At 44.1% G+C, this 24,729-nt stretch overlaps 1 protein-coding gene across 2 annotated transcripts in view; it reads left to right on the top strand.

Moving 5' to 3' along the window:
- cfap20dc (CFAP20 domain containing) overlaps nucleotides 1-14,347 on the top strand; it is a 692,307-nt gene extending 677,960 nt beyond the window's left edge. For both annotated transcript variants that reach the window (XM_072472373.1, XM_072472374.1), the window contains one exon: nucleotides 9,885-14,347. In XM_072472373.1, coding sequence (XP_072328474.1) covers nucleotides 9,885-9,997 — 113 coding nt within the window. In that variant the 3' untranslated portion in view covers nucleotides 9,998-14,347. The remainder of the gene's footprint in view (nucleotides 1-9,884) is intronic.
- Nucleotides 14,348-24,729: the final 10,382 nt, after the last annotated feature.

Genomic DNA, 24,729 nt, shown 5'->3' on the forward strand with positions numbered 1-24,729 from the left:
GCAGAGGTGTAGGTAGCCTGTTGACCACTACATCTTGTTGTCTGTGATTACCCTTGGTGGCCATCCTCTGAAAGGCCAAAACCTGGGGTCACCAGCCTTCTTTGGTTGTCCTGCTGTGGGGCAGGTGCACCTTCCTTGACTTGTGGAGCTGGAGATGATGGGGTCACAGAAAAAGTGAATTTTGATCAGCCAGCCACCAGAGGGATGGCCCTGCGGTATCGAGCTGCTTGTCTTCCTCCATTTGGATGCCTCAGTTCCCCTGGCTGACTCTATGAGGAGAAGAGGCAGTGAGATTGAGATGTCCCGCCTCTTTCACATTGACACTGATGGATTTCACCAAGGTCTTACAGCAATGGAGTGCAGCTCATAAAGCCGTGCAGGATCAATGTCCTGACCAAGGTCAATAAGGCAGCTGCCATCTTACCAGTGTTGACTTGGTGCATTGACATGATAACTCGGACTGAAGGCAGTCAGACTGCTCCATCATCCATTACAATCTGAGGAGTGCAGCAAACATCCCTTCCTGATGTTTGCTGCACAAGCAACCAGCAGAGGGAAGTAGAGCGGAGCTGCTGATTGCTCTTGCAAGGGAAATTTGCATACCTCCGTTGTGGTCACCCGAACTTGAAGGCGTACCTGAGCGAGAGACCCTAGCTGTTCAAGTGAAGACAAGCAACCAGCAGAAGGCAGTAGAGTGGAACTGCTGATTGGCTGCTGCAAGGGAAACTTGCATACCTCCGTTGTGGTCACCTGAACGTGAAGGTGTACCTGAGCTGGACACCCTAGCTGTTCAAGTGAAGCCAATCAACCAGCAGAGCGGAACTGCTGATTGGCTGTTGCAAGGGAAATTTGCATACCTCCGTTGTGGTCACCCGAACTTGAAGGTGGTTTGTGGAGGAGCTGTTGTCAAGTGACACTTAACCTGAAACACTTCTTCAGTGTTTCCCTCCCTACCCCTCCTCTAACCAAAAAAAACCAACCGCTGTAAACATCAAGAGGAAGGCTCGAGGGCAGGTAGAAGAAGAAAGAAGTTGAACCGTGACGTCACAGCCTGCAGGTAAAGGATTGGCTGGTGACTGGTAAGTAGTTTTTCTTTTCTTTTCCCTCGGGTGTTATCGTGCAGGGCGCAGAGGTTGCTGAGTGAGTGCTTGCTGAGAAGGGGAGTGAACAACAGGTAAGCTCTTTCTTTCTTTTTCTTTTTTTTATTTGGGAGGGATGGCAGGGAAGGGAATGCAATGTTCCTCCTGCAGAATGTTTGAGGTGAGGGACGCCGTCAGTGTCCCTGCTGATTTCATCTGTGGGAAGTGCACCCATCTCCAGCTCCTCAGAAACCGTGTTAGGGAACTGGAGCTGGATGAACTTTGGATCATTCGGGAGGCAGAGGTGGTCATAGATAAAAGCTTCAGGGATGTAGTTACTCCCAAGAATAAAGATAGATGGGTGACGGTGAGAGGGGCTGGGAGGAAGCAGTCAGTACAGGGATCCCCTGTGGCCGTTCCCCTTAGTAACAAGTATACCGCTTTGGATACTGTTGGGGGGATGACTTACCAGGTTAAGCCATGGGGTACAGGTCTCTGGCACAGAGTCTGTCCCTGTTGCTCAGAAGAGAAGGGGGGAGAGGAGTAGAGCATTAGTCATTGGAGACTCCATAGTTAGGGGGATAGATAGGAGATTCTGTGGGAACGAGAGAGACTCGCGGTTGGTGTGTTGCCTCCCAGGTGCCAGGGTGATATCTCGGATCATGTTTTTGGGATCCTTAAGGAGGAGGGGGAGCAGCCCCAAGTCGTGGTCCACATAGGTACCAACGACATAGGTAGGAAAAGGGATAGGGATGTAAGGCAGGAATTCAGGGAGCTAGGGTGGAAACTTAGATCTAGGACAAACATAGTTATTATCTCTGGGTTGTTACCCAAGCCATGTGATAGCGAGATGAGGAATAGGGAAAGAGAGGAGTTGAACACGTGGCTACAGGGATGGTGCAGGAGGGAGGGTTTCAGATTTCTGGATAATTGGGGCCCATTCTGGGGTCGGTGGGACCTCTACAAACGGGATGGTCTACACCTGGACCAGAGGGGTACCATTATCCTGGGGGGGGAAATTTGCTAATGCTCTTCGGGAGGGTTTAAACAAGTTCAGCAGGGGCTTGGGAACCTGAATTGTAGCTCCAGTATACAGGAGGTTGAGAGTAGTGAGGTCATGAGTAAGGTTTCAAAGTTGCAGGAGTGTACTGGCAGGCAGGAAGGTGGTTTAAATGTGTCTTCTTCAATGCCAGGAGCATCCGGAATAAGGTGGGTGAACTTGTGGCATGGGTTGGTACCTGGGACTTCGATGTTGTGGCCATTTCGGAAACATGGATAGAGCAGGGACAGGAATGGTTGTTGCAGGTGCCGGGGTTTAGATATTTCAGTAAGCTCAGGGAAGGTGGTAAAAGAGGGGGAGTGGCATTGTTAGTCAAGGACAGTATTACGGTGTGGCAGGAAGGACGTTTGATGAGGACTCGGCTACTGAGGTAGTATGGGCTGAGGTTAGAAACAGGAACGGAGAGGTCACCCTGTTAGGGGTTTTCTGTAGGCCTCCGAAAAGTTCCAGAGATGTAGAGGAAAGGATTGCAAAGATGATTCTGGATAGGAGGGAAAACAACAGGATAGTTGTTATGGGAGACTTTAACTTTCCAAATATTGACTGGAAACGCTATAGTTCGAGTACTTTAGATGGGTCCGTTTTTGTCCAATGTGTGCAGGAGGGTTTCCTGACACAGTATGTAGATCGGCCAACGAGAGGCGAGGCCGTATTGGATTTGGTACTGGGTAATGAACCAGGACAGGTGTTAGATTTGGAGGTAGGTGAGCACTTTGGTGATAGTGACCACAATTCGATTACGTTTACTTTAGTGATGGAAAGGGATAGGTATATACCGCAGGGCAAGAGTTATATCTGGGGGAAAGGCAATTATGATGCGATGTCGCAAGACTTAGGATGCATCGGATGGAGAGGAAAACTGCAGGGGATGGGCACAATGGAAATGTGGAGCTTGTTCAAGGAACAGCTACTGTGTGTCCTTGATAAGTATGTACCTGTCAGGCAGGGAGGAAGTGGTCGAGCAAGGGAACCGTGGTTTACTAAGGCAGTCGAAACACTTGTCAAGAGGAAGAAGGAGGCTTATGTAAAGATGAGACATGAAGGTTCAATTTGGACGCTCGAGAGTTACAAGTTAGTTAGGTAGGACCTAAAGAGAGAGCTAAGAAGAGCCAGGAGGGGACATGAGAAGTCTTTGGCAGGTAGGATCAAGGATAACCCTAAAGCTTTCTATAGATATGTCAAGAATAAAAGAATGACTGGGGTAAGAGTAGGGCCAGTCAAGGACAGTAGTGGGAAGTTGTGCTTGGAGTCCGAGGAGATAGGAGAGGTGCTAAATGAATATTTTTCGTCAGTATTCACAGGAAAAAGACAATGTTGTCGAGGAGAATACTGAGATTCAGGCTACTTGACTAGAAGGGCTTGAGGTTCATAAGGAGGAGGTGTTAACAATTCTGGAAAGTGTGAAAATAGTTAAGTCCCCTGGGCCGGATGGGATTTATCCTAGGATTCTCTGGGAAGCGAGAGAGGAGATTGCTGAGCCTTTAAGTTATCTTTGTCTACAGGAATAGTGCCAGAAGACTGGACGGTAGCAAATGTTGTCCCCTTGATCAAGAAGGGGAGTAGAGACAACACCAGTAACTTACCAGTGAGCCTTACTTCTGTTGTGGGCAAAATCCTGGAAAGGTTTATAAGAGATAGGGTGTATAATCATCTGGAAAGGAATAATTTGATTAGACATAGTCAACACGGTTTTGTGAAGGGTAGGTCGTGCCTCACAAACCTTATTGAGTTCTTTGAGAAGTTGACCAAACAGGTGGATGAGGGTAAAGCAGCTGATGTGGTGTATATAGATTTCATTAAAGCTTTTGATAAGGTTACCCACGGTAGGCTACTGCAGAAAATACGGAAGCATGGGATTCAGGGAGATGTAGCAGTTTGGATCAAAAATTGGCTAGATGGAAGAAGACAAAGGGTGGTGGTTGATGGGAACTGTTCAGACTGGAGTCCAATTACTAGTGGTGTACCACAAGGATCTGTTTTGGGGTCACTGCTGTTTGTCATTTTTATAAATGACCTGGAGGAGGGAGTAGAAGGATGGGTGAGTAAATTTGCAGATGACACTAAAGGCGGTGGAGTTGTGGACAGTGCGGAAGGATGTTACAAGTTACAGAGGGACATAGATAAGCTGCAGCGCTGGGCTGAGAGGTGGCAAATGGAGTTTAATGCAGAAAAGTGTGAGGTGATTCATTTTGGAAGGAATAACAGGAAGACAGGGTACTGGGCTAATGGTAAGATTCTTGGCAGTGTGGATGAGCAGAGAGATCTCGGTGTCCATATACATAGATCCCTGAAAGTTGCCACACAGGTTGAGAGGGTTGTTAAGAAGGCGTACGGTGTGTTAGCTTTTATTGGTAGAGGGATTGAGTTTCAGAACCATGAGGTCATGTTGCAGCTGTACAAAACTCTGGTGCGGCCGCATTTGGAGTATTGCGTGCAATTCTGGTCGCCGCATTATAGGAAGGATGTGGAAGCATTGGAAAGGATGCAGAGGAGATTTACCAGAATGTTGCCTGGTATGGAGGGAAGATCTTATGAGGAAAGGCTGAGGGACTTGAGGCTGTTTTCGTTAGAGAGAAGAAGGTTAAGAGGTGACTTAATTGAGGCATAAAAGATGATCAGTGGATTGGATAAGGTGGACAGTGAGAGCCTTTGTCCTCGGATGGTGATGTTTAGCACGAGGGGACATAGCTTTTAATTTAGGGGAGATAGATATAAGACAGATGTCAGCGGTAGGTTCTTTACTCAGAGAGTAGTAAGGGCGTGGAATGCCCTGCCTGCAACAATAGTGGACTCGCCAACACTAAGGGTATTCAAATGGTCATTCGATAGACAGATGGACGATAAGGGAATAGTGTAGATGGGCTTTAGAGTGGTTTCACAGGTCGGCGCAACATCGAGGGCCAAAGGGTCTGTACTGCACTGTAATGTTGTATGTTCAAAGTTCTATGATGTTCCCGCGCTTGTCTTTGGAGCTCCAGCAACTGATTTCGGACCAAGTCCAGAGGCCCATCATCTGACTCAGACTCAGCAGATTCTTGGCCTCCAGCAGTCTTCCGAGTGTCCGGAATCTGGGTTGTCCCTGCCTCTGCCTGCCGTGGATTAGTTTATGCACTGTGTTCACCAGATTGTGAGCCTGATGCTACCTAGAACTAGGTGCCACTGAGGTCTGCGTCTCTGCGCTGGTGGAGGGTGTGAATGCGTGCTGTGAGGAGTCTCCAATGTTTCTGTCCTCCGAATCTTCATCCAAGGTCCCGTTGGGGCTGGAATCAATGGTGACCTCAGAAGCTTTCCTGAGGGGGCCTGCAAAAAAAAGGAGGGATAATCAGTACATGGCAGAGATATGTGAAATACTAGACATCACTGACATAATGGTGCGTGATGAATGCTACAATGCAGGATGCTGACTTGAGCATGTGCCACTGACCTCACCATGAGCACAGGCAAGTCCACATCCTCTCCGGCCAACAGAACCTTGATCTCAGGGACTCCTCCACCAGTATGGGACCTCTCTTTTTCATTGTGAGCTCGCTTGCCCTGCATGAAAACAGATGGAGAAGTTTGAGAAAGACACATATGAATGCACATAAGAAATATGCCTGGCATGTGTGGTGACGAGTGCACGGTAGCACAAGTGGATAGCACTGTGGCTTCACAGCGCCAGGGTCCCAGGTTCGATTCCCCGCTGGGTCACTGTCTGTTTGGAATCTGCACGTTCTTCCCGTGTCTGCGTGGGTTTCCTCCGGGTGCTCTGGTTTCCTACCACAGTCCAAAGATGTGCAGGTTAGGTGGATTGGCCATGATAAATTGCCCTTCGTGACCAAAAAGGTTCGGAGGGGTTATTGGGTTACGGGGATAGGGTGGAAGTGAGGGCTTAAGTGGGTCGGTGCAGACTCAATGGGCCGAATGGCATCCTTCTGCACTCTATGTTCTATGAGTGGGGACACGAGCTCCAGAGGAGATGAGGCCAGAAGGAGATGTGAGAATGAGATGTCCATTGAGGTAACAGCGAATGAGATCCTTGTGAATGTGTGATAGTCTTGTGAGCGTGTGAGTTCAGAGTGATGAGATGGCTGACCGGTGGAAGATAGAAACATAGAAAATAGGAGCAGGAGTACGTTATTCGGCCCATGCAGGAGATCATTCACCCTCTTCCTGCACTAGGCGGCTGACCTTTTTGCCAGGGCATTAGCGTTGACCACTGCTGCGATCACTTCCCAAGATGGATTGGCGACCTTGCTGGAGCTCCTACATCCAGAGTGGTGGTCAAGGACATTATGATGGGCATCCACTGCATCAAACAGGCATTCTAGTGAGGCATCAGTAAATTTGGGCACTGCATGGTTCCTCCCTTTGGATGCCATTTCTTATGTGGAACGTTCCTAAGCTGAAAATGTGCAAATACTGTGCAGGGACGCCCTTTAAATATGGCACCCGAAGTTGAAGAGCCCTGAAGTCATGGCAGGGTGGGAAAAACAGACTGCACCTGTCAGGGATATGACATGATCCCCCGGATGAATAATTAATGACGTTGGGAGTGCACGATATGATACGAAAACCTGCCCTTGAGGCTGGTATGTTGAACACCGTTTTTACATGTGCTACCACACTTTGCCTTTTTCAGGGACAATCCAGGTCTCAAACCTTCAGGGCTACTGGGTTTTACTGGGGGAATAGGACTGACTGCATCACTCTGCAGAGTTAGAATGGCCTCGATGAACTGAATGGTTTCTGCCTATGCCAATATGAACCTGTACTTGTGGGATAGGGTATGTTATATGACAGGATGTATATAATGATGAATGAAAGATGGCCTCTGAAGCAATAATTACTCACTTCACAACAAACAGATGCTGATATCTGTTCATTTCATCAAAGCACTGGTTAGAACTTTTAAATACTAACCCTATAACACCAGATATCTAAGTATTCTGAGAGTTTTAATCACAATTTTTGAATTTCTATTAACTTCAAAGTATTTGTTAAAAAGGGATTAATGAATAGGATCTTGTTGTGTTTGAAATTCTAGCAGCCTCTGCACATCAAACATAGATGAGATGAGAACAAATGTTTATTATTTATCAGCTGTAACTTCCATTGCATAATTTGTTCCGATCAGTCCCCAGGCAAGGTTCACCAAATTTGTTACCCACGGTAAGGAGGGATGAGTGGCTCCCTCCGTTGGTCACAGCAAGATTAATTTTTAAATAATCCCTTCCCTTTTGGATACCTTTCCCTACCCAATATTTATGTTGTAAAGGAGCCACTTTAACCAGGCTTTCTTGAGTTAAAGGAGGAGTGAGTTTATTAGCTACTAAATGCGAGGAAAATGATAAAGTACATACATGTGCATTCACACAGGTTAGAAATGAGAATTGAGTCCAAAAGTAAGTTTTTTTTTAAAAACCATACAAATCTGTCTTTGACTTGTCCGTGAGAATAGGTGGTGGAACGTTGTGCCGTTATGATTCATGATTCCAGTAGCGTTGGCTTCAGCAGGTGAACAGTCGATTTTGAGATTCTAGTGTTCTGCAGTTTAGCTGGGAAGCTGCCCTGTTTCCTTTTCAGCTGTGGCTTTGCTGACTTGACTTGCTTCAGCAATCAGAGAGGGAATGACCTGCAAACCTTTTGCAGTGTCTTTCCTCCTGTGTCACACGTTGACACACCAAGCACTAGCTGACCCAGTCCAAGTTTTTCAGCTGGCTTTTATCCAAGTCTTTGTACATACCTGAAAGGTGAAAATCCACAAACAATGGGACATTGCTCACAGGATATCGTTCCTGCTGAGATGACAATCAGCTCCCATTATCTCCACAGAAGATGGCAGTGAGTTTCTGTCTGGCTTTCTTCTTTTTGATGTAACCTTGTCTGGAATCAGGGTGTGATTCTATTTTCTCTCTCTTAGTATCACCCACCAGATATTCAGCCAGTGACAGAATTTATGCCCTCAGCCAACTTTGACTTGTATGTGCATTTCCAAAACCACAGGTCTTATTTAAGAGTTCCATATGTCCATACATTATCATCATTACAAGTTTAATATTGCCACATGTAACTGCGTTGTAACATATTTCTAATTATTGTCCTTCGCATAATTTGTATTTAAAGTGCCTTTTCTATTATAAGAAGGGCTTTACTAATATGGGTTGTAGCTCTCTAACTGCTGATAAGTGCTGAACTAACCCCCCAAGTTGGCCATAGAACCATAGAATTCCTACAGTGTAGAAGGAGGCCATTCAGCCCATCGGGTCTGCACCAATCCTCTGAAAGAGCACCCTACCTAGGTCCACTCCCCCGCCCGATTCCCCCAAATCCCATAACCCCAACTAACCACTGCATCTTTGGACACTAAAGCACAATTTAGCATGGCCAATCCACCTAACCTGCCCTTCTTTGGACTGTGGGAGGAAACCGGAGCACCCCCAAGAAACCCACGGAGACACGGGGAGAAAGTGCGAACTCCATACTGACCCAAGGTCGGAATTGAACCAATTGGCGGAATTGGCGCTGTGAGGCAACAGTGCTAACCACTGCATCACTGTGCTGACCCTTATCAAGGTCATATCAAGGTCTCTATTTATATGAATTGCAAACTCAAGTTAAAAAAAAATGGCATTTACATAGCGCCTTTCAAGATCACCAAACATCCCAAAGTACTTCACAGCCAATGAATTATTTTTTGAAGTGTAGCCACTCTTGTAATGTAGGAAATGCAACAACCAATTTGCGCAGAGCAAAATTCCAAAAACAGCAATTTGATGATGATCAGATAATCAGTTGTTGTTCTGTTGATTGTGGTATAAATATTAACAAGGACACCAAGGAAAACACCCCTGTTCTTCCTTGGAATAGGATCTTTTATGACCACCTGAGGCAGAAGTGTAGTGGTATTGTCTGGACTAGTATTCCAGCGACCCAGATTCGAATCCTACCACAGCAGACGGTGAAATTTAAATTCAAGAAAAATCTGGAATTAAAGTCGAATGATGACCATGAAACCATTGTCAATGAAGTCAATTAGGATTGGACATTCTGAATTCTCCCTCAGTGTATCCGAACAGGCGCCGGAATGTGGCGACTAGAGGCTTTTCACAGTAATTTCATTGCTGTGTTAATGTAAGCCTACTTGTGACAATAAAGATTATTAGTAGTAATTGTTGTAAAAACCCATCTGGTTCACTAATGTCGTTTATGGAAGGAAATTTGCCATCCTTACCTGTGATGTGGCTGACCCTTAAATGGCCCAGCAGGCCCAGCAGGCCAGTTTAAGGGAAATTAGGGATGGGCAACAAATGCTAGCCTTTCCAGCATGAAAGAATAAAGAGAAACCTGAGAGGGCAAACAGGGCCTCAAGATAATGTCTTACCTGAAACATGGCAGTCACTCTAGCCTAATGCAATCTCAGTACTGCACTCGGGTGCCAGCCTAAGTTGTTGCACTCAAGCCCTGAAACAGAACTTAAACCCACAACGTTGTGACTCAAGGGGTTGAAGGGTGAATCTTTAAAATATTAAAAGATAAACTGTATATATTTCATAAATTTTATTTTGATGAATGCCAGCATTAGTGGTGCTTGCCGCAAAATATGTACTATTTTATCATTTTTCATGCAATTGAGTGAATCTGCTATGACTCCTACATTATTCAACAATCTTAGTGTCTTGACTCAAAAGTGCGGAGGAAAACAATTTAAGAAAATAGGATGTTTTCACTTGTGCCTCATAATCCTTTTCTGTTGCATTTGACAGATGATGCTGCAAGTAATACTGAAGATCAGGATGAAGTACTGGATCTGTTGTATGATCCCTGTTTGAATTGTTACTTTGATCCAAAAACAGGAAAATACTATGAACTAGCATGAGTCGAAGATTGAGAGCTTTGAAGCAACACTATTGCACGGTAATTGCTTGGATGTTTTTGAGACCCTAGGAACATAACATTTCAAAGACAACCCTGGCAGTCGTCATCAAATCAGACAAAAGTACTTCAATCCAAAGGAATACTGAATGATGTAGAAATGATCTGAGGTCTGTTGCGGCATTTCAGCACACATTACCCTTACTAATTACCCAACATTTTAACCAGACAGGTTCCACAGTTCCATATGTTTCTTTTTCTAAATGTGTTCTCAAGTGCATGTTTGGGCTTTTGTATACATGTACTGTTTAGCATGCACCATGTCTTATTTTGAAACCGAGGAAATATAATTAGCATTTAACAGGTACAGCATTATAACTAAATGTGTCAAATTGTAAAATTAACTTCACAAAGAGATATAGTATTTTGAATCTGAGGGAAGATTTTCACTTGGCATTGGGGGCAGGAACTTAGATGGGCGGATGCATAATTTTGTGTTGGTTTGATACCGTTCCACACCTGCGCCATTTTGGGCCAAAAACGGCTTCCTGCTCGCAAGCAATGGGTAGCTTGTTGAGTTAATTAAGAGGCCACTTAAGGCAGGTGATTGTAGGTCGATTGGAATTTTCCAGTAAGCCTGCGGCAGATAACTGGAGACAGCCTCCTGCCAGCAGACCACACGGCCAGCACTGCAGGATCACTCCCACGCCAAGAGTGGTGGTCCATCAGCTGTGGCTATTTCTTACTTCAAATTGCTCAGGAATGAGCTACCCTCTTTCCTCCTAAACTGCAGTGACAGTGCTGGAGTGCCTCCGATTTATCCTCCAACTTTGAGAGCATGTGCCCTCCCACCATCCTTAATTAGATGCATACTCTCTGGCCGACTAATTGGTTAATCCAGCCAAAATTGATTTTGGGTCACTGTTCCTGACATAATGTGAAGTTGGGATATGAGTTGGACCCTGATGTCTGGGTGCAAACCCAAAGCAGAAAATTCTGTTCCATGCATTTGCTCAAACACATATCAATGCAGTACATACACTGTATAAGATATATATCATTGATTTTATCCTGTACTGGAGAGTGGTAACCTCATAATTATTATCTAGAGGATAGATTGCCAAACATTTTTGAGTTTTTGAGATTCATTCATAAATATCTCCGCAAAAACTAGTTTTCGTGAATTATATTGGTTCTTGGATTTATATTTTACATCATTTTGTAAAGGAGAATTTTAAGTTGGCAAAACTATAAATTGAGCAAAGGACTTTCCCCATGATGGCAAAGTGTAAAATTAATTGGTTTAATAATAGTAAAACATTTAGAAAGGGGTCTGTGTGGTGTATTAAATGGAGCTCTGACCCATCTCTTTGCAAAAAGTGGGCAAATAACCCTGGGAAGATTAATTTTAGCCAGGTTTCCACCTCTGGTTCAGTAACCATCAAGCTTCCAAATGTAAATATAGAGGCTGAGAAACTGGTTCCGTGCTGGAAACCACGACAAAATGGTCATCGTAAGTTTGATAGTGTTGTCTGAGGCCTATTCAAAATTAAATATTTGCTCTTATCTGCATAAAATCAGAACGATGCAGCCACCAATTTAGTTCCTAGGTGCAGATCACAAGTTGGAGCCTGAAGAAATTGGCCAGTGGCGATTCCACCGTATTCACTGCAGCGAGAGGCAAGTCAGGGATAGTAAGCCCAGACCAGTGCCTCTCCAGGCTCCACAGAAACAGCTCGATGAAAAAAATCACTTCCCTGTTTAAGGGCTGCCCCCAGCAGTGCCTTTAAGGACTGCTGGTTAGGCTGATGAAGATCATGATTAATTAGGTAGAGCAAACATGGTCCTAAAATAAGCACAATTACACTAATTTTTATAATTGAGGTGCCAAATGTGTTTGGTGGACACCTTCGACACTTGAAAGTCAACAGCCTGCAATTCACAAGTCGGGTGTAATAATGTGCAGCGTAAAATTTCTGATACACTGCCCAACATTATACCAGTGTTAGGGAACCAAGTCTCACCATATCTGTGCTATATATCCACATCTTCTCATGGCAATTCCTTTGGAATTAAGTAAGACTGATCATTTTAACCTGGATTTGTTCAGAATTATGAGCGGTTTACTTTTGTTAACAAACGCTGGAAAAGAACACCGACTCAGAGCTGTCTGAAATCACATCAATCAAGTCAGCCCGGACAATTTCCACAAATATAAAAACAAAATACTCCAGGGTTGGCAGTAGCTGTGGAAACAGAGCAAATATTTAAGGCCAATTACTTTTCATTAGAAGTTGACTTCCTCCTGTGCTCACTGCCCTACGGTTGCATCCTGATTAAGCAACATCTTACATTTAAAATTCACACCCTTGTTTTCAATTTCTTCAATGACCTTGCCCTTCTCTACCCCTATAATCTCCTCCAGCCTCAACAACCCTCTGAGACACCAATATTCTAATTCTAGGCTCTTGAGAAACCCCAGTTTTAATTGGTCCACTATTGATGCCGAAATCTAAAGCTCTGGAATTCCCTCCTTGAACTCTATCTCTTTATCCTCTTTTAAGATGCTCCGCTAACAATAGATTTTTGACCAAGCTTTTGCTCATCTACCTTAATATCTCTTCAATGGCTCAATGTAAAATTTTGTTTTATAATGCTCCTGTGAAATGCTTTGGGACATTTTATTACATCAACGGCAAAACATAAATGCAAGATGTCCTTGTTGGTTGCAGTCTGAATTTGATATCAATCATTGCCCAGAGGTGAAAAGAAAATTATTTTCCTCCGTTTCTCATAAAACTACCAATTTAACATTGAGATGAAATTCCACGTTCACCATTCTTCAGTTGTGAGCTCAGTCGGTATTAGCAAGTGTTCTGTGGCGAAGGCTGATCCTGTGTTTGCCTTTGGAGACCAGTTGGACCTCATTGTGCCTGCTTTTTGTGTAGAAGTGAGTTGTGGGGGGACAAAGCTTTCCTTGGGTTGTGCATTGGCCATCAAATTCGAGAGCAGACTGGCTGCAAAAAATGTACATCTCTATTTCTTTGCACTGATGCACTGATTTACATCCCTTACATCAGGCAAAAGTAACATTGAAAAGTGTGTTCTTTTGTGCCGCAACTCATTGGTAAAAAATATGATTTTCTATTGAAATTATGAGATCCATAAATTAGTTGGAACTGAATTCACTCGCTCAGAAACCTTGATGTGGAAAACCACTGAGTTAAGCCATGTATGTACCTGAGAATAAAGGGCTAATCATTTAGAATTGCTTTAGTCTATGTACTTGTGGTCACTTCTGAGTAACTAATTCACGCATTTCATCTAATTGCCATAGATCTGAGAGTAGGTCATTCATCAACATTGTCAGATCCAATTAGTGTGTAGCTTAGAAAATCCACAGAACAATTAAAAAATGTATGGCTCTTCTTCCATCATGTCAAAACATACTGTCAAACATAATGAAAGTATTGCTTTTGTTTTTCATATTTCCAACTTTTTTTGCCCATTTTTTAGTTATTTTGCCTCCAATGATAAATACCATTGCGACCAATGGTATTTAGTCGCTAGCAATTAGCAGGTATAGGAGTACAATTAAATGACTTGCCCATGTGGAAGAATAATGCTTCCTTTCAGTCACTCTTTTTGATGTGCGTGCATGCTGTGTTGCACCACTACCCGAAGAGCTGGTTCTTTTATGATGTCTTTGTCTTTAGAACTTTGCAGTTTCATATATTTCAGCTCATTCAATTTCTTTTGAACCCATTCAGAATTTGATATTCTGTTATTATTGTCTTCATATCTGATGCCTTCTTCCTCATTATATTAGTTTTATTATGACTCCATTTACTTTTGCACATTTGTTCATCCTTTCTGTCTTTGCATAAAGGTAGCCTGCAGAAGGCAAAGCAGTCCTTCGAGAGGAATTCCTTTTAATAGAGTTTAATGGTCTATCTTGAAAATGTGGAGCCAAATGCACAAATGCATTTATTTATAAATTCACCCATGTAATGTTTCACTTATTTCATGTTGACGGACTAAAACCAACTTACTGCAGTTTGTGTAGACAGTAGGTTAATGTCAGTTCTGTGACAGTGCAGAGCTGCATTGGAACTAATGTGTTGTGTCCTTTTGTGTAGGAAATCCGAAGACGAATTTCATGCTGAAAATGCTCCCAATGTGGTTTTGTGTAGTTTGATTTATGATTTGAAATTAGAAGTTTTACTGTTGTAATGTTTTTATAGTTCCTGGGGAAAGGTATAATCCAATGATTTTTTTTATTGATTCTTTCACGGGCTGTGGGCATCACTAGCTTATTATTGTATTCAATAAAGTCTTTTTATCTTTGTTAAAATGTATTCAGGCTTTCTCCAAGATTAAGAAAATGTGGTTAGCACTTAGGGTTGATATCGATTTAATTAATTGTCACTGAATTACAGCCTTTTTTAGACCAGCAACAACGATACCTCCATGTATTATATTATTCCTGGTTTGAATGAAAAAGCTAATTCCTGGTTTGAATGAAAAAGCAAATTTTTTTTCATTTTGGTAAACGTTTAACATACTAGCGCTAAACATAAATGGCAAAGCTGATCAGGAAATATAATGCACCAAATTTTGAGGTAGTAATGAGGAAAAATCCAGAGGTTGCCATTGGCTAGCAGCATCCTCAATAGATGCTGTTAAACTATTGAAACCTTCTCAGACTGCAATCAAGTAGAAATCACTGAACTGATGAAAACTTGCCACTTTAAGCTGTTCTTACAGTCTTACTGTAATAACCCTTGGACAAGTTATATCTTGTTGAATGAGGTGTAAATGAATTTTTCACGTTATGAACAAACAGCCTCACCATCCCTGAATGTCAAATTTCTCCATCATGATAAAAAGTCTTCATTTTTTAAATAGATGTAAGTTTTTAATAATATTTCAGCTATTTTCTTAATCCTAGATGTAGGTCACAATATATTTCATTCTCCTTAAAGTTTTACAAAAAGCAAAAAACATTTTACTTCCGGGTTTGCTGTCAGTTAGAATGCCTCAATGTGAGTGGCTGATTACCCTGCTTGATGCTGGCACTATGCTAGATATCTGAAAATCCCCTTGACTTGACATCAGACTCAAACTGGCTTTGAGAAAGGGAAAATCGACAAAATCGAAATTGCTTGATCTTTGTGGACAGCTTTATTCAAGATCAAGGAACTAGCCCTCTCACTTTGGCACTGACCACAAAATCCGGACCATTATATTTTTCAGTGCGTGTGCAATTACAGCATACAGTTCAGTCCCAACAATCGTTTTGACATTTCGTCCACTGAGTAGATTTAGTCAACCCAGTTTTTTCCCCTTCAATGTGCTATAAATTACTTCTGAAAATTGGTGATCGTAAAACAGCTGTAAAACTTCAATTTTCAATCACAATAGTACTTTTGTGATTTATTTTTGTGTTGTTGAGATGCTAATAATTTTGTGCCCGAAGTAATTCAAAGTGCAGGAGTTTTTCTTCATAAATTTTCCTTTAATTTGAATCTAATTAGAGGTACTACTTTCGATGTGAATAGATTTCAGACAGTACCAAGTGTCAAAATTTGTTTGGATTAAATTAAATGATTTTTGATGACAAATAAAGTCTTCCAAAAACAAAAATGTTTAACTTCTCTCCCTTAAGAGTTTACAACAGGGTTAAAACTCAAAATCTGATTTAAGAGGTTCATTTGATGGATTTGCAAAATATAGTAGGCAGCAAATATAGATATGTCAATAAATAATGCAATAACAAAAAAACAGAATGCTGAGCTGTCAGAGGTTTTATGAAAATGCAGAAGGGCTATTTTGATTATGTTAACCTGCTACAAGTACTGGACCCCTTAACCGGCATCCCAAAATCTAGAAGGACCCGAACACCAGCTACATTTGAAGCTGGCGCACTGGGTAGCAATTTGAATAAAACCCTTTCATTCTTTCTTTTTCACACTTTATGTTGGGTATTATAAGTACATGCTAGGCCTGAGACCCAAAATCTGTAAAATTCCCAAATGCGGCACACAGCCCATCCCAAGCTGCCCAGATACAGGTAAGTGTACAACGTAATACACAGTAGACTTTGAACATTTTAATTTCTTTGGCACAACAGGATGCAGTGTATTACAAACCCCACTGATGTTACCTGTGAGAGTGTCTCAAAATCCCACAGGATAACTTGAGACACTGGTTTTTTGTGGTGTAATTTTGTTTGGAAGAATGTGTGGAAACAATGTACAACCCAATGAGGAACCAGTCCAGTCATTGTGTAAGCAATTAACAAAGAATATATATTAAAGTAAAAGAAAATAACAGACAACAAAAGACACTATGACATATAACTAAATACACCGTTTTATCTGAAGTTACCTCTTGTTCCCAAAATATACCCATGTTCCCTGAACTCACTGAAACACCCCTTTTCCCAAGCAATATCCAATCTTAGCAACTCTATAGGTCGAATCCTGTTAATAGTTACCACACAATGCCACTTAGGTGATCAAGTCTGGAAAAATGTCTCTTCCTGGTTCAGTGATGGCACAAAGTTGCGTCTTTTGGAGGAGAATATCTGCACTATGTTCTAGCATAGTGCCAGCAATGGCTCTAAATGTTAGATGGAATAGGCCTCCGTGGCCTGGATCGTATATGGAACTGGCCTGTCTGATTGTATGGATAGAGAACTAGCCTCCTTACCCAATGAGGGTTCTGGTAGTTATATAATTCAGCCGCTTCGATATTCCCCTTTGTGGATTCTACTGTCTATCTATCTCAAATTCCTTTCCTTTAGATGTTATGATTTGTAAAGTCCCACTGATCTCTGGTAAGCAATATTTCTGAAATGGCCAATACTGCCTGAATATCTCTACACTCCTGCTAATCTTGTTACTAAGAAAACATATCTCATTATTCCTCTAGATGCCTGTAGTCTTGTTATTTGTCTGTGATTTTATTTTAATCTCAAATTCACTATTAATCTCATTAACTTCTCATATTCGTAACAACTGTAATGAGTACAGATATGTTACAAATTTGACCCTGACAGTTGTTACCATCTGCAAAGACTTCAGCCCCTCCATCATGGTGAAAATAGTAGAAATGACTGATCCTAAGAGCCATCTCCAAACTTGGAACACCGGTTCTTACTGATGTATATTTTCAATTTGGTATACTGTGAGAAAAGATGTGCAAACAAGGGAGGAATAGTTCAGTCATTTTGTGATCAATTAATCAAGAATATTTATGAACTTAGACGAAAAACACATGAAAAGAACAACTATAATACACTACTACACTGATGGTTGGCTACACACACAGTATTACATGAAGTCACCCTTTGCTCCCACGTGATCTACGTTTCCTGAACTCCGAGAGGCCCTTTATTTCCAAACAATATCAAATATTATGTACAACAGTTCACTTAACTACACTGGTATGCTAATTTGCATATCAAAATGTCCCCTATAAATTCATCTTTTAATCTTAATTTTCTTCAATTCTTAACAGTATGCCAGGAGTTTGTAATCCATTGTGTGTGGATTAAACCAGGTAACAGCTAATCTGAATTTGGTAATTTCATTTGGATAGCCAAATGACCTTTTGGATATAGTCTTGGGACACTTTTGGAAGAGGACAAGCATCCTTTGGGGGAGGTGAGCCAGCCTCTGGGAGAGATAAGAAACCCTTTTAGATTGCTAAAATTCAACATGATTGTGTGTTAAAAATGGGAACTTTTCCTGCAGGCCCAAGAATTCTAATGCATTCATGAAGCACAACAGGGTGACAAGGTTGTTTTCAGTTAAAGGGCTCAGTCATCTAGGACATCAGTAGCATGGTGGCAAAACAACAATCACTGGACCCAGTTTTGGAGCCATGATAAGAGTCCCAGGACTGAGACAACCCAAGGAGGTAGATTCCAGACACAGAGAAATACCACCAAGGAAGGAGCCACTGAGAGGCGGAGATCAATGGTAGGAACCACCATGGAGGGAAACCACTGCGAGAGTGGCTGAAGAAGTGGCTCCAAGCAGCAAATCTGCTGCTGTTGGTGTGCTGCAGATAGTGAGTGCTCGTGAGTGCTCAGATATTGTGGAGAACTGAGAAGATGATAGATCTTTCCCTCAGGCCAACCAGCATTTTCATTGATGGCTACTATGGGAACCTAAATGACCTCACACTCATCTGAAACGCCTCCATTGACTGGTGATAATCGGACATGAAACCCAAGGGCTCACCCGAGAAAAATATGAACTTCAATCAGTTTCCCGCCTGAGGCGGATTTCTGGCAGCAAAACATACCCAACCCTGTTTTGGACCTTTCTTGTGAAAATTGATGCAGCCAGGAGACTGGAGTTCAGAGAAACCCAGAGACAGTGCCAGCTACGTGAACCTAACAGTCTGCTAAAGAGCTAAAATTGTATCAATAATTAGATGCTGGAGTTCGGCTTTGTGAATGCTGTGGAACGGTGCAAAGTGCTTTGTAAGACATTAGTTATGCTTCTGGTTTTGCAATAATGTGAATGGTTTTAAGTGCACAGTGCTCATTTGTTGGTTTGATTCCTCAGCACACTAAAGGATACATCATCCATTTGGAAAGACTATTTTCACGCTGCTTTTATTGAATGAAGTATTGTTCCTGGGCTGTAAGAAACCAGCTTTTCAAAATAATCGACTTAAACTACCCGAGAACTTCATAGCTCTACTTTGAAACATCTTCATATTAAGACGCCTACTTTTTTAACATTGAAATCGAACTGCCCAGAGAGTAGTGTACATGTTCAATCAAGCACAAGCAGAGAGCCATTGGATCGGGTAATGGGAGTATCAAAATTGGATAATAGGAGTTGAGCTTGCCACACCCGCCTTGGGAGAAAGTGTCCCGAATGGCAGGTTCATCACTCTGGGGGAGCAAGGGTGGGATCGAGTCAGGTTCATCCCCCCGGTGCATATCGGAGGTGGCCACAGGGGCTGCCAAATGCCAAGGTAGTCTATTGAAATACCTGCCGCAGAGTCCCATTTTCTTTTCTTTAACATTAGGCCCTGTAGCTTTCACGCCTCACATTCTCTCACCACTTCACTCACTCCCCATGCTCAGACATTAAAATCCCCACACACCCCTAATGGCCTCTCATGCTCTCCATGCCCCTGTAGCCAGTTAAAATGGCTAACTCCCGATTTAGAATGGCCAACCACGATTTAAAATGGCGAACGGAAAAGGCTGATGGGAAAATCAGCCAACAGGACTCAAACAAGCAGCTGCAGGTAAAACTGTGTATTCGCCTCTGAGGAGGCCAGACTGAATCGATACCTGCAGCCATCAGCATCACAAAACACCAACCATCTGAATATTAATTAGCAATCCCCGGGAACAATGTGCAACAATTTAGACACACAAAGCCAACCCAGACTTTCCGGCACCAGCAGGAGCCTACACAAAGAGAGGTGAGCGACCATCCCAAAACCGCCCATCGATCAAGGAATCGCTCCAGCATTGGAGAATATTGAACTTCGTCCCAATCACTTGGAACCAGGTACAGGGTCCGCCCCGAAAGGCAGGAAGCCCCTGGGGTCTATAAGAATAGAGTGCAAGTTCAAATCGACCCTTCTTCATCCTTCCGCACCCTTCGAGACCCTTCTGCTGACCCTCTGCAACAACCGCTCAAATTGTAAGTCTTACTTCAAAGCTCGCTACGAGATAGGCACTCCTAGCTATCGACCTGTACCAGCTTGGAATCCCGCAGGCTTAGAACCCATACGAAAGGCCATTCGTTTCCCTGACCTGGTGGGCCATTCCCAAAGTTAAGTATCGGCCTGTTAGTTGTAGGAAATAGGTTAGAAGTAGAATTAATGTATAAGTATTGATTACTGTATATAATAAATGTGCGTTGATTTAACTCTTACTAAGCGGTGTGTTGGCTTATTGATCATTACTCGGACTTGAACCACGTGGCGGTATCAGAAAGATACCTGGCACCTCAAGAGCAAAGGTGATAGAACAAGAGCAATTAAACTAAGGCCAAAACGAGCAACATTTTGGCGACCCTGCCGGGACCCGATCTAGAAGTGGAAAACCACTCCAGGAGAACCCAAGAATTTGAATTAGAAACCCAATTGGAAACAGAAAACCACAAGTGTTCAAGCAGTTCTGGTCAATAGTCATAATTCGGAAGTGTGTGTATGCATGCGTAACTAACAGGGCTATAAGGTAAAACTGATAGATTTTTGTTGCGTCAAAACTGTCAGAAGTTTGTAATTTCGGAAAGTAGCAAAAGCCGTACCCATATTTACAACACCGCCTTAGCCCCCTGTTCCAAATTTAGAAGAAGCAGTTGGATAGGAAAGATGGCAATGCAGGCAATGCAGCGCCTCATGAACCCTGAGGAATTTGCGGTCGCAGCAACCAGCAGCAGTCGTGTGGGACAGTGTCCCATTTGGGAAGAAGAAATCCGGAAATATCTCAAAGGGAAAGGATGGCCCCTTTGGAATGATTTCTGTGATAATGAGGAATCAGGTCCCGGGAGTATAGGACATACTTGGTGGGAGAACCTGAGCGAGATCCACAAAAAGAGCTTGGGAAAAGCTCGCAAGCCGATGTCAATTGAGTCCTGTTTGGCACAATTGCGAGGCACAGAGGAGGTCGTCAAGACGCTCCGCTAAGAAGTTGAGGGCATACATCAGATGAGTAAGGTCGATGTAAGCGAAGTTGAAAGAGAGAATATGAAAATGAAATGAAATGAAAATCGCTTATTGTCACAAGTAGGCTTCAAATGAAGTTACTGTGAAAAGCCCCTAGTCGCCACATTCCGGCACCTGTTCGGGGAGGCTGGTACGGGAATTGAACCGTGCTGCTGGCCTGCCTTGGTCTGCTTTAAAAGCCAGCGATTTAGCCCAGTGTGCTAAACCAGCCCCAATATGGAATTGAGGAGGAAATTGGCAGCAAAAGATGGAGAGGTGGATGACGCCAAACGGGCTCACCAGTCTTCTCTGGCGCATTTAAGCAGTTTCCAGTCGCAATATGAAAAGGCCTATCAGGACACGCCACGTGCAGTCCTGGTAAGAGAAGAAACAGAAAAACAGGTAGAAACATTACAGAAACAGTGTAGTGATCTCAAGGCAGCATTAAGAGCACTCCATGCTGCCACCACAGAACAAAGACAAAGTGCCGGAAGCAAATTGTAGAGTTGCAATCACTGCTTTCTGTTCAGAAAGGTTTTCAGGAAACCTTTGGGGAAAAGTTAGACCAGGAAGACGGCCCTGATTGGGAAGAGTTACACGAAACATCGCAGAGATATGTTCAGGGAATATGTGCGCAGGGAAAGCCCCAAAAGAGAAAAGCACCCCAACCCCCCTCACAGCAGATAGTTCAAGCTCCAATGAACTCTGTAACCACCCACCGCACAGCCACATCGGACGATGCGGAATTTCTATATTCCACCCCCTTAACAGTGACCCAATTATGGGACGCGTGCGAGAAGATCACACGTTCCTCCCTGCCTCAGACCCCCACCATTTCTTTGCCACAGTTAGACATCAGGCAATCATGTACGGCCTGGACGAGAGAGAGCATGTAAAGCTCATGGTTTTAAGTTTAGATCCGTCGGTAGCAGCAGCCCTTCTCGACCCACAGAATGTAGGAGGAGGGACCCTTGCAGAAATGCATACCGCGATCCTGTATGCGATCGGGTATAACCGGGGTGACACTGTAGATGGCCTCAACAAATGTAGGCAGAAGAAATCTGAGCACTCCACAGCGTTCGCTGGATGCCTGTGGATTCACTTCGCAGCGGTCTTTGGAGATGTAGGCCGTGCCCATTTGTCTCCCATGCCACAGATGCAGGACAGAAAGCCTGTACAAGTTATGAACCCTCAGAGGAGGCCCATAACGAGAAGTGGGTAGTGAAAAGATTGTCCCGCGTTTGGGAGCAATCTGTTCAGAGCAAACCCACCATTAAAAATAGCGAGGAAAAGCAGGTCGCCGCAGATATGCAGGCAGTAAAAACAACACACCAGAACCCCACATGGGTAAATGAGGGAAAGAACAGCCCTCCACCCAAGTCACAAGAGTGTTACAACTGCGGACAGTTGGGACATTTCGCAAAAGAATGCAATGCCCCTAAAAAGCCAGAGAGCCCAGCAGACGGGCACTCTGATTAAGAAAAAGACAGAGCCCATTCATAGTGTAGGCACCCGTTCAGACCAGACAGACCTGAACGGAACGGACTGACGGTGTTCGGGCTCCCCCAGTTGTGTCTGCGACACCCTTTGGGATAGGTCAGGACGACCAGTAGTTGCAGCGAAAATTCGGGGACAGCCTATCGAATATCTCTGGGACACAGGAGGGTCCCGCACCACCATAAATTCCTCCACCCTATTTCAAAAGGACACGTGGCCCACTACAGCCACTATCACCCTCAGCGGCTTTACAGGCCATTCACAGCAGGGACACATCACAGCCCCTGTACCCATTCAAATCGGAACCATCACCACCAAACACCCTGTGGTTTTAGTTGACCTGCCCCACACAGCAGAACACATTCTGGGAATTGATTTCATGAATTCCCATAAACTTTCATTCGATCCAGTCAACCAGTGTGTCTGGAAGATAGCAAATCCGCAAGAGCCCCCGCAACGCTCAACATAGGAGAGTACGCGAACAGAATTAGCGCAGTAGGCGAATTTTGGTTCAACCCGACCACCCTTAGCACGGACAAGCAGGTTAGGGCAGTTCTGCAAAAGAACAGGGCAGCATTCGCGACCCACAAGCACAACTGTGGACGGGTGACTGGCTCCGTACAAGTAACGGGACCTGACCCTAGACCCCAGAAACAGTACGGATTTCCCCTAGAGGCAGAGGGAGAAATCTTAAAAGTAATAGAGAGCTTATTAGAGCAGGGCGTACTTAGATGAGTAGCCTCCACTAATAATGCCCCGATTTGGCCAGTGAGAAAGCCCGATGGATCATGGCAACTGACCATCGACTATCGGGAACTCAACAAAGTCACCCCCGCAGAAGCCCCCACAGTAGCAACAAGTCCCGAGACCATGTTCAAGCAGGGACTCAATTCCCGCTTCTTCACGGTTTTGGATGTCAGTAATGGATTCTGGTCCATTCCATTGGCAAAGGCGTGCCAATACAAATTTGCCTTCACCTTTAAAGCACAGCAGTACACGTGGACATGCCTGCCACAAGGATTCCACAACTCCCCCTCCATTTTCCACCGACAGCTGGCAAATGGATTAGCAAAATTCTCTCACCCCGAATGTCTGGTACAGTATGTAGACAACCTACTACTGCAGACAGACACCAAGGAAGAGCACATTGAGCTTCTGTCCGAACTCCTGGAATTATTACATTCAATTGGTTGTAAAGTCAACCCCAAAAAGGCCCAGATTTTGGAAGAAAAAGTGATATATTTGGGAACAATTATCACGCACGGTAAACGCAAGATCGAGCATAAAAGAATTGACTCGATTGCTAAATTGCCCCTTCCCCAGAACGTTTCAGCCCTCCGGTCGTTTTTAGGACTGGTTGGCTACTGCCAAAACCACATTGACAGTTTCGCCAGCAAGGCAGCGCCCCTCTCAGACCTCCTAAAGAAAGGAGCCCCCTGGGAATGGCTTCCGCAGCATACGGATGCTGTGGACTCTTTAAAACAGGCACTCATAGCAGCCCCCGCACTACAAGTTCCAGACCCGCTTTCCCCTTACGCCATAGAGGTAGCGACCACAGACCGCTCCCTTTCAGCCGTGCTCCTCCAGGAACGGCACGACCAGCTAAGGTCCGTAGTATACGCATCCCGACTTTCAGATGCTGTGGAGCAGGGATTTTCAGCCTGTGAGAGGCACCTGCTCGCAGCTTTCTGGGCAATCCAGTACTTTTCATATATTACCAGACTGAACCCCATCAAAATTCTGACCGAACACACCCCCACCCAACTTTTACTGGACGGACGACTCAAGGACGGTACAGTAAGCCAAATAAGAGCAGCCAGATGGACCCTTCTCTTGCAGGGACAGGACATCACTGTAAAAAGGACAGACACACACCTACTTAGCCCACAATTTACAGTACCCCGGAACCCCCCATGAATGTGAGATTATCTCTCCACACCACAACACAGGCCCCTTTATCGCTAAACCCCCCCCCCCCCCCCAGAAAGATAGGTAATTCAACTCAGAGCCCCCCGCACACGGACACGTGTGAGCCCATAAAGATTTATGTGGATGGATCTTCCACAGTCTTGGATGGGAAGCGCATAACAGGTTGCGGTATATATGTCGAGGATGCACAGGGACGCGCCCTCGAGGAAATATCGTTGAAACTACCCGGACACTTAGGCGCGTAGGCAGCAGAGCTCGCGGCCATCACACATATAGTTGCGCACCCAGATTCCTTCCCCAGCCCAGCAGACATATACTCGGACAGCCTCTATGTCTGTAACAGCCTTACGGAATTTCTGCCCCTGTGGGAAGCAAGAGGATTTGTTTCCGCAGATGGAAAACCCCTCCCCTCAGCCCCATTGCTCCGTCATATTTTAGAAAAAGCCCAGAACAGGACTTTTAGGATCATCAAAGTCCGCAGCCACCATCGTTGCTCCCCCCCTGGAAATGTAAAAGCTGACGCACTGGCTAAGGCAGGTTCCAGACATGGGTATTTTTGGAAACCCCCCGAAAGCGCGCCAGTGAGTGCAGTTCAGGTCTCACAGACAAAGATCGAGG

Source organism: Scyliorhinus torazame, chromosome 13 (genome assembly GCF_047496885.1).
Source record: "Scyliorhinus torazame isolate Kashiwa2021f chromosome 13, sScyTor2.1, whole genome shotgun sequence".
In the NCBI taxonomy this organism is placed as follows: Eukaryota; Metazoa; Chordata; class Chondrichthyes; order Carcharhiniformes; family Scyliorhinidae; genus Scyliorhinus; species Scyliorhinus torazame.